General features: G+C 35.0%; 1 protein-coding gene across 1 annotated transcript; it reads right to left on the bottom strand.

Moving 5' to 3' along the window:
* Positions 1 to 5,484: 5,484 nt before the first annotated feature.
* Positions 5,485 to 10,859, bottom strand: LOC147539929 (uncharacterized). Its single transcript, XM_086643181.1, has 3 exons — positions 10,674 to 10,859; positions 6,894 to 7,674; positions 5,485 to 6,556 (listed from the first exon to the last, which is right to left on the bottom strand). The coding sequence occupies exons 1-3, from the start codon at positions 10,857 to 10,859 to the stop codon at positions 5,508 to 5,510; spliced, it is 2,016 nt and encodes a 671-aa protein (XP_086499307.1). The 3' UTR covers positions 5,485 to 5,507.
* Positions 10,860 to 11,306: the final 447 nt, after the last annotated feature.

Below are 11,306 nucleotides of genomic sequence, written 5' to 3'. Positions count from 1 at the left end.
ATTGCCCTCAACAAATTACGAAATGACGCGCCTGTCCAACATATATAAAGTGATTTTCAGAAATAAAAAAAATCAAATCTCTCTTCTTTCCCTCGCGATTCAGCGACTTTTCAGTTTCCCATTCGAAAGTCTTCGTTCTTCTTCATCTTCTTCCTCGAATTTTAGGGTTTCTAAAGGTTATAATCTCTCTACAATCGACTAAATCAACACTAAAGTAAGTATATCTTCACTTAATGTTTCGATTTCTTTTGGTTTTATCCAACTTTCTGTTCCGATTTCTTTAGATTTGTAAACCCTATTTGTTTGATTTTGTGTTTATGAATTTTGGTTACAAACAACTTTTAAAGTAGCAGATTTACCTAATGTCTTTGAAACCTAATATATCTTTGACTAGCAAACCCTATTTGCAGTTGTAGATCTGCAAATATGGTTTATAAACCAAAAATATTTGATCGTGGTTTTTGAATGATTTTTGAGATCATGATTTGCAAAAATAGATCTGCAACTAGAGTTTACAAACCCTTTGCTAACACTATTTGCATTAATGAATAATGAAGTGTCTGAACTTTGTTGATTAGAACTGTGTTGATTAGAACTGTGTTAAAGGAGTTATACAAACATTACTTGCATTATTGAATTATGAAGTGTCTGAACATTATTGGTTAGAACTGTGTTAAAGGAGTTATACAAACATTATTTGCATTAATGAATAATGAAGTGTCTGAACTTTGTTGATTAGAACTGTGTTAAAGGAGTTATACAAACATTATTTGCATTATTGAATAATGAAGTGTCTGAACATTGTTGGTTAGAACTGTGTTAAAGGAGTTATACAAACATTATTTGCATTATTGAATAATGAAGTGTCTGAACTTTGTTGATTAGAACTGTGTTAGAGGAGTTATACAAACATTACTTGCATTATTGAATAATGAAGTGTCTGAACTTTGTTGGTTAGAACTGTGTTAGAGGAGTTATGCAAACATTACTTGCATTATTGGATAATGAAGTGTCTGAACTTTGTTGCTTAGAACTGTGTTAAAGGAGTTATGCAAACATTATTTGCATTATTGAATAATGAAGTGTCTGAACTTTGTTGCTTAGAACTGTGTTAAAAGAGTTATGCAAACATTATTTGCATTATTGAATAATGAAGTGTCTGAACTTTGTTGCTTAAACTGTTTTAAATGAGTTATGCAAACATTATTTGCATTAGTAAAAACTGAAGTATTTGAACATTGTTGCTTAGAATAGTTTTAAAGGAGTTATGCAAACACTATTTGCATTAGTAAAAACTGCAAAAATGGTTCTGAAAACAGTTTTGTTTACTGCTGAAAATTGGTTCTCTTGATTGATTATGCAGAAAATGGTGAAAGCTAAAATAGCAAGAAATCAGATGGTGAAATCAGATAGTACCGAGCCTATGCAATCTGATAGTACAGATATTGTGGTATCGGATACTTCAAAAGTGATGAAAACAGTTAGTAAAAAAGTTGTGAAAAAAGAATATCACACTTACAACTACAGGAGCACAATGAGGAAAATAGCAATGTTCATGAAAAAGATAGGTCGTAAAATGAATTTTGAACACTGTAATTCACTTTCGGAAACTCCTTTTGGTTCACTTTTTCAAGCTTTCTATGATGAAGAAATAGAAGCAGCCAATTTAGAGCGACCAATATCAGTTATCTATGAGTTGGTCAAAAGATACAACGTAGAAAAAGGAAAATTTGAATTTGGTGAGTTAGATATAGAGTTCAAGGTAGAAGATGTGGCTATTCTGCTAGGAATGCCAAAAGAAGGTGTACTTGTTTCACCATTTGAAGGGAAAAAGGATGAAGAATTTGTTAGTAGATATTTCGGGAAGGCGTATAAAGTTTCTACAACAACCATAGAATCAGCAATTGAAAGTTTCTTTATAGAAGAAAACGAGAACACAGAAGATTTTGTGAAGTTGATGATCATGCATATCTCTTCCTCTTTCCTGTTTGCAACACAAGCTGGAACGACTATACAAACATCATTCACAAACTTGTTTATGTCAATGGAAGGTATAAACTCAATTTCATGGCCTACTGTAAATACATAATTACATGATGAAGTCAATTGAAGAGAATGTCAACAGACCAGCAAAAGCTTCAGGATGTCTTCTTCTTTTACCGGTAAATTAATTTTTGTTCATCTTCATTCACATTATGCAAATTTACATAGTTTTCTCGTCCTAATATGTTTGTGTTCAAATTATGCAGTTCTGGTTCTGCGAACATTCTAATCTTTATAGAAGAGTACATCAAAAGAAGGACAGATGTCCTCGCATTATTAGATGGAGTCTTGACCACATGAAGTTAGATTTTCTTGATGCTTTGGAAGATCTGACAGCTAACCAGGTATATTATGTTTACTTTTGCAAATCATTAACTTGTGTACTATGGTTACATACTGTATTTTTCATAGATTGTTTGCGATGTTGAATGCATTTTGTAATTTGCAAAATACATTGTTTGAATTTCAGCTCTCCGAAGATTTTTTTGTGCCTCTTTCAGAAAGTGAAGAACTTCTAATTTCTGGTGGGATATTGACTATACCTGATGAAATTGATGTTTCTAATTTGAAACATCTTGAAGATAAAGTTCAAAAATTAGAAGTTCAGTGTGAAGATCAAAAGAAAGATTTGAAGATAAAAAATGAAGAAATTGAGAAGTTGAAGGAAGATTTGAAGATAAAAAATGAAGAAATCGAGAAGTTGGAGGAGGAAATATGTTGTGTAAGAGAATCAAACATGATTCTAAATAAAGATATTGACGAACTAAAAACTGCAATAGAAGCTAAGTGCAATGAGGAGGTTGAGGAGAACACATCAAAAATGAAGAGCCCTGAAAAAAAAGTGGCTTCAAAGTCAAATACAATGAGTATGGAGAAGAATGTTACTGTTAGTCATGAAATGACTAAGTTGAACACAGAAGTTGATACGTCTAAGTATCAAAAAAGAAAGTTCAATGAAACTTCAGACTTCGTGACACCAACCAATCAAGTCAAGACAAAGAAGTTAAAAGTTAAAAACAAATCAAGAGGTTCATCAATTGAGAAAGTTAGTGTTCAAACTAATGAAAGTGCAGAAAAGAAAGCAGCTTCATCAATTGAGAAAATTAGTGCTCAATCAAAGGGAAGTGCAGAAAAGAAAGCAATTGAAGATGGTAAAAAGGGAAGTGAAACTAGTAACAAAGAAATTGAAGCTAGTAAGAAAGGAAGTGGAGATTTTGAAAAATGGGAAAGTTCTGAAATATGGAATTTGTTCACTAGAGAGGAACTCAAAACAATTAAAGGATTCTATGCATTGGCAGACAAGAAGTAAGTACATTACTTTTAAGTTTTACAAAGTGAAATCAAACTCTATATTTCTTCAGTGTTTTCCTCATTGTATGCATTTGCAGTTTCAACCATATATCTGCAAACAATTAGTTGCAAACTCTGTATGTGCAAACAGTTGGTTGCATATTTTTTCCTGCAAACAGTTGTTTGCAACTCATTGGATGCAAAACATATGGTTGCAGAATAGTGTTGCAAGTGGTTGCAAAATAAGTGATTTGTTTGAATATTTTTTTGTAGTTCAATTGCTTGGGATAAAAACCAACAGTTGTTGATCTGTGGAGAACAAATCGAGAGTTTGATTATGAACGAATTTGTTGATAGTCAAATTATTGATTGGTATCTAGAATACAGAGTGGGAATAGTCAAGGATATGGCAGTTTTCAGCTCAACAATATGGGTAAGATATTTCAGACTACTATATTTTGTATTTAGTTTTGGATTATTTATCTAATTAGATTAACGTTAATTTACATGTAGACTTGCTAAGAAACTCAAAGAAGCTTTTAAGAAGAAACGTGACTGGTTCCTGTTCCCATTAAACACAACTATTGATGACAAGAGTAAGGAAGGTTGCCATTGGCATCTTGTTGTTTTTGATAGAGTTAATGCAGTATGGTATCATTATGATTCTTTGAAGAAAACTCCAAAATTAAGTATGAGAAGTGCGAAGGATGCAAAGAAGTTCGCAGTCATGTTGGTTGAGATGATCAATGAAGCTAGACTAACTAAAGAACCACTGAAATCAAGTCCAAAGATAACCAAAGTTAACTGCCCAAAACAAAACAACTCGTGAGTATAAAAAATCATTTTGATTTCATTTTTTTAGCATATAAATGATGAGTACTAATTAGTGAATAATATAATGTAGGATTGATTGTGCAATGTATGTGCTTCTGTATGCTGATGTTATAAAAAATGGAGACAGTCATTTGATTAAGCCAAACTGGCCGGAAGAAATGTCAGAGAAGGCTTCAAGGAAGAGAGCTGAAATTGCAGCTGCAATCTTGAATGATTCAACAAACAAACCCTGGGTTGAAGGAACAGTTAGTGATGAAAATGCAAATTGATGTATGTGAACAGAACAAGTATACAGAAGTATGCAACCAATTGTTTGCATATTTGATAATTTCCTAACTATAGATGTTTGCAATATTGATTGAATATTTGATAATTTCCAAACTATATTGATGTTTGCATAATTGTATGCATATTTGACAATTGAAAACTAGTATTTTACTAAATGTTGGTAGGTTTTAAGGCCAAAACAATATATTTTTTATAAAATTTGTTAGAGCAAATACACAAATTTATTTTTCTAAAACAAATCGGGGGTTACGCCCCCGAACCCCCGTCAAAGATATTTTTACTAAATGTTGGCCAAAATAATATAAAATTTGTTAAGAGCAAAACAAATTTATTTTTCTAAAAAAATCGGGGGCTACGCCCCCGAACCCCCGTCAAAAATATTGAACTTAAATTTAAAAATCGAAGGCAACAATCACCCATCAAAATTTATGAAAAAAAACAAAATGATTATGCGAACAACTCAAAATTTTTTTTGTAAACAAATCGTTTATATGCTTACCATAGTTGGAACTCTTTTGCATAGATGGAATGTGCAAACACATTTGCATAGATGGAACGTGCAAACACATTTGCATAGATGGAACGTGCAAACACATTTGCATAGATGGAACGTGCAAACACATTTGCATAGGTGGAATCTACAAGTTTGAATATGTTGAATGTGCAAACACGTTTGCATACGTAGAATGTTTGCATATGCTGAACGTGCAAACACATTTGCATAGATGGAACGTGCAAACACATTTGCATAGGTGGAATCTACAAGTTTGAATATGTTGAATGTGCAAACACGTTTGCATAGGTAGAATGTTTGCATAGGTGGAATGTGCAAACATGTTTGCATAGGTAGAATGTGCAAATAGTGGAATGTGCAAATACATTTGCATAGCTACACTTCCAAATCAGGTGCCTACATACAAACCTAAAAAAGTGTACCTGCAACAGTTTCAAGCAAATTATCTTCGCATTACATTTAACCAGAAAAAAGTTCATATTCAAATGTCAAATAATCCTTTACATTAACAATAAAGAAATGAATGTCAAAATTAATCTTAATTCAATATTGCTGCACACGTTCTTTTGTTGTGATACGATAACTTGCCACAACGTCCACATTTTCTCTTCTTCTTAAACTTGGCTGCTCCAGCACTCTCAATTCTCACACTCCTTGGCCTACCAGGTTGTCTCTTATTTGATGGTGGATGGATTATCATCTCATTTGCTGAAAACTCCTTGGGTTCATCACTGTTTGGAATGGGGTTAATGGCGTGTTCATAAGTTTTCTTGAAGCTTTCGGTGGTAAAATATTCTTCAACAAATAAATCCATAGGTCGTCCATCATACTTGATAGCTGTTATAGCATGCTCACATGGTATGCATTCAACTTGCCATTTCAAACACGAACAGTAGAACGAACTCAAATCAACTAACTGACTTGGAGTTGAAAAGATCTCATATACAAATTTCGATGATTTTACAACCTTCCATGTAGAACCAAACTTTCGCCTTTGTCTTATGATTTTATCTATCTCTGGACACAGCAAACTAGTCCATTTTTCAGCTAGTTCAAGTCTCGTTTGCATCATTTCCATCATTCGTACACGAATGGTTTCTAACATTAGAACTATAGACATGTCCCTTTCCTCCCTAATCCATGAATTATAACTCTCACACAAGGATGAACAAACCTCGCCATACCTTTTACCGACAAAATAAGAGTTTGCCCACTTTTCAAATGGGCAATTCTTAAAGAAATCCGTCAAACGTCTACCACCTACTAACTCCATCTCTTTAAAATGAATGTTAAATTCATCCTTAGTCAACGCACGAGCAGCCCGATACAACAAAGACTCAATGTAATCTGCTCTTTGAGAACCATAACCAATTGCATTAACTAAGTTGTTCCTAATATGCCACACACAATAACTATGGTGTGCATTTGGAAAAAGATCACCAACTCCTTTGATAATACTCGGGTGACGGTCAGACAAGAAAGTATATGTACGACTCCTATCAACAACACGAGCCAAATTCTCCAAAAACCAATTCCAATTTGAATTATTTTCAACACTAACAACAGCTAAAGCAATAGTAAAAAATCCTGAAAAGAAAACGTAGTTAAATAAATAAATTGCAACTAGTTAAACAAAACTATATAAGTTCATCAACTTAAAAAAACCATACCAAACATGTTTTCATGACATATATATGCAGAGGTTGAATATGCAAACATGTTTGCATTACATATATTTGCAAATATGGTTGCAGAACACACAGGTGCATAACAAACACATGCAAACAGGTGTTTGCATACCACACATTGTTCCCAATCAGGTGTGCATACAGAAACCTTGAACTTAGAAATCATACTTTCATTACCATTCTTTTTAACTATTTATAACACATACTATATAAATTCATGAACTTAGAAATCATACCTTCATTACCATTCTTCGCAGAAGCAATTAGCAAAGTCCCCTTATATTTGGATTTAAGATGCGTCCCATCAATCCAAATAACAGGCCTGCAGTACTTAAAACCATGAATACAAGCCTCGTATGCTATAAAACCCCTCTCAAACTGATAAGTGTCCATATCAAGTTGTAGCTGCACATAACTACCAGGATTCCACTTCATAATGGACTTCGTATACCAATCAAGTTTAGCATATCCAGATTCCTCCTCACCAAATGCAGAATGAAGTGCTTTTTTCTTTGCATTGTAAGCAATATGGTATGGGATTTTAATACCATAATCTGATTGAAAAGTAGTAATAATAGCTTTGTTTTTCTTCTTTGGATCAACCTTTACTTCACTTTCTATCAAATTAGACACAACAGTAGAATGAACTGCTGGCTTGTTTATATCAGTAAAACCTCCACCACAAGTGTGCTCAGGAACATATTTTTTCAAATAAAATAACGATGATATACCAAACCTTGAACAACCATGAACCTTCCACCCACAACCCTGAACCGGACATACTGCTACTACCCGATGAGCATGGTTCCTCTTCATTCTATACCCAAAACCAAATTTGATGGAATACCTATTCAATGCAAACCTAAATTGATCAGCACCTCCTTCAAACTTTTGACCAACTTCCGTAAACACAGATCCCCAAGATTCAGACCGGAGAGGATGTTGGAACAACTTCGATGAAGAACTAGCTTGAGTAAAACAAGATGACACACAAGATGACTCAATTAAATCCATCACCTGACCATGAAAACAAAAAATTTAACAATGATACAAATTGTGCAAACACCATTTGCAGAACAAAATTCAGATTTAGGTTTGAAGATTCATCAAAAATCTGTTAAGAATGCTGCAAATACAAAAGTAATGTTCTAATACAAATCAAAAAGTATAATCAAAAGCAATTCATATATAGGGCTGAAGATTCATCAAGTAGATAGAGGAAAATAAACAACAAACAAATAAAAAAGATAATTTATAGGGTTATTTCCCTAATGGCCCCCTACTTTGTGACCAGCTTCCCGCCTGGCCCCCTACTTTACAGGAAATACCCATATGGCCCCCTTCCGTTATAACACCGTCACTCTCTCTCCTCCATCATATTTTCTCTCTCTGCCAACTCACGCCACATCACCTATTACGCCACCTCATCACCTTCTCCGGCAAAGGTCGCCGGCCGGCCAATTTTCCGGCCGGCGACCTTCAAACTAAAAAAAAAAAAAAATTTTTCTCTCTCTCTTCCTCTCTCTCTCTCTAAAATTACTCCGGCGAAGGGAGACCTTCGCCGGAGTGGTATGTTCTTCAAGGAACAGACTCGGTCTGTTCCTTGAAGAACAGACCACTCCGGCGAAGGTCTCCCTTCGCCGGAGTAATTTTAGAGAGAGAGAGAAAAAAAAAAAATTTTTTTTTAGTTTGAAGGTCGCCGGCCGGAAAATTGGCCGGCCGGCGACCTTTGCCGGAGAAGGTGATGAGGTGGCGTAATAGGTGATGTGGCGTGAGTTGGCAGAGAGAGAAAATATGATGGAGGAGAGAGAGTGACGGTGTTATAACGGAAGGGGGCCATATGGGTATTTCTTGTAAAGTAGGGGGCCAGGCGGGAAGCTGGTCACAAAGTAGGGGGCCATTAGGGAAATAACCCTAATTTATAATCTACTATATAAATAAAACAAACTTACAGTAAAGAAGATGAAGAAGATGAACTTACAGTAAAGAAGATGAAGATGATGAACTTACGAAACGAGTGTGAAGATGAAGATGAAGTAGATAACTTCGGCAAACCCTAATTATTTGTATAAAAAGAAAACTAAAGAGAAGACGAAGACCTAAATAGTTATGAATCAATGAAGGAAGAAAGTATATCTTCAAATCATCGTCTTCTCTTCGTCTTCTCGATCGAAAATTTATGCCCTAGGTTTTCCCCATCGAGTTGCAGCCGTAAGGAGAGAGAGAGAGAGCAAATTTCGAAAAGGGTAATACGGGAATAATGAAAAAGCTGTTTTAAAATTTCGACCTTAATAATAATTAATGAAATTATTTTAAACCTAACCTCTGATTAGCCTTAATATTATGATAGAAAATAGTTAATAGTGAAAGATTAGAGTTTTTTTAGTTATATTGAAACTATTTACTACCTAAAAAGTCATTTTCTATAACGACTTACCATTATTTTTTAAGTTAAATCGCATGAAAGTCTCGTATATATAAATTTTTCTTTCAACTCACTACAAAAAGATCTCTACTAAAATTTGACATTGGGTCCTCACTTACCCCTATTTTGTAGACAGGCTTAGCTGTAAATTTTGGTGACAAAGATGGAATGATTATAGACCATACACGTTCTTACTTGTCATATGAACTTAAAAGTGGCCATAGGGACCAAAAATCAAATTTGCAAATCAAACTCAAAGAATATAAAGGGGCCAAATTTCAAGTCAAGTTTCTCCCTCTAACTTGCCCCATCATTTAGCTGAACTTAATTCTCAGTGAATTAACTTGGCATTTAATAGGTGGAACACCTAGTGGTTTCCTCTGTTGCTGTTAACTGACTTTTTAAACAAATATGCCCAAGTGGTAGACAAATCCACATGGATATCAATGTCATTTCTATTGATGTGGCATGAAAAAGCCACGTATCTTACCATCAGTTCACTTGGCTTGTTTGTATTTCTATAAGCAAAAAAACAAGAACTGGCCAGCTCGGTCGGGATTTTAATACCGCATAAAGTTTGGGGTCCAAACCCTTAATGGGAGCAGCAGGGATGGTGGTCCTTCATTCCTTGCCTAAAACGACCAAACTTAGAGCTCAAAGTTTAGATGAAAATGTTAGAACCACAAAAAATTTTGATAAAAGAAGTTACCCAGCTGATGTGGCGATTGGGATTTAAAATTTTGACTAAATTTGTATCGTTGAGAGATGAATATCACAACCGCCTCATCTTATTTTCATAGTTATAATACAAAAATGTGTTCAAGTTCTTTTGATTAATACTTGTAGAAATTTTCCGTACGCCCGTCATTCAACACCATCAAATCTTATACCGGCCTCTTCATCCAAACCCATTACTACTTCGGTTAGTACCGCCTCATCAATCAACTTACCACCACAAACCGGATCTTTATAATAACCTTCCTCATACAACACTACCACCATTCACCCAACATCAATTCCGTCCACCGCAGAGTGTTTCCTTACCCTTATATGGTCTTATAGAACATATGTTCCGAGCTCTTTAATTATCAGAGTAGGCCTTAGGATATGGCCCAATCAACTGATCTGTGAGGCCTCTTGATCAAGAATACATGTCAATCCCACTGTGCACACGCACCGCCAGTAGCTCATAATCCAACAACAGTTCTACCCTATGGCCAACCATCCATATTTTCCACCATCTTTTACGATGTTTATCGACCTCCCTTTGGGCTTTTGGGTTCTAAATCAATTTTGAGAATTTTACAAACACCACCACCATTTATGGGTGTTCACAGTATGCAGATAACACAAGGTAGTGTACCACTTACTTTTCTACAGGCACCACATGTTAATGAATCTCAGAATGTCCTCCAGACACCATTGGCCCGTCCGCCACTACCGTGCTCCATCTAGGGCACTCCTACCCAGTTCTGCTGCTTCTTTGCAGCCACTTTACTACTTTAGTTTTTGCACGGTAATTCTCTAGGAACTACACCTATTAGTACCATCGTCATGACCCATCCCATCGGTGATGGCCAAACTAACAAACTCCAACATGGCAGTGACTGCACCTCTCCCAACCACCAGCCCCCGACTCGAAATGATCTTTCCCATGTTTCTTGTTCGCAGGTCTCTTCACAGACGTCATCGGTGCCTGCAAGTATGAGACCCAATCTGACATACCAAATTGTTGCTTCGTAACAAAGTATGAAGCTCCATAGACAGATTTTACCATCTAGACACGTTATGAAATTACATACTATCTAATATTGGAGCTTTATACTTTGTTACGAAGCTCTATATGCTTTTACAATGCTTCATAATTTTTATTGAAAGTTCGTACTCGAAAACCGTTAAGAAAAATCAATTGGAATATCCATAAGAAAAATCAACTCAATGAGCACAGCCAATAGCGAAAAGGACTTGGGAAATAAGCTCTTATGTACTCCTCAAAAACAGTCTAGCTCCACAAAACTTCACACAAAACATTAGTAGTATTTAGTTAATAATATATTAATAAGTTAAACATTATCTCAATCACTTCCTAATTCATACGTAATTGACTAATTGAGACACAAAAAACTTTTACTATCTTTAGAAAGTGAGTTGAATACGTAATTGACTAATTGAGACACAAAAAACTTTTACTATCTTTAGAAGGTGAGTTGAATACTACTCAATT

This window comes from Eschscholzia californica, unplaced genomic scaffold, assembly GCF_041429995.1.
Source record: "Eschscholzia californica isolate CP2 unplaced genomic scaffold, dmEscCali1.0.p SCAF_5, whole genome shotgun sequence".
NCBI classification, from domain to species: Eukaryota; Viridiplantae; Streptophyta; class Magnoliopsida; order Ranunculales; family Papaveraceae; genus Eschscholzia; species Eschscholzia californica.
The sequence above is the reverse complement of the archived record's forward strand: the minus strand, read 5'-3'. Positions and strand labels throughout refer to the sequence as shown.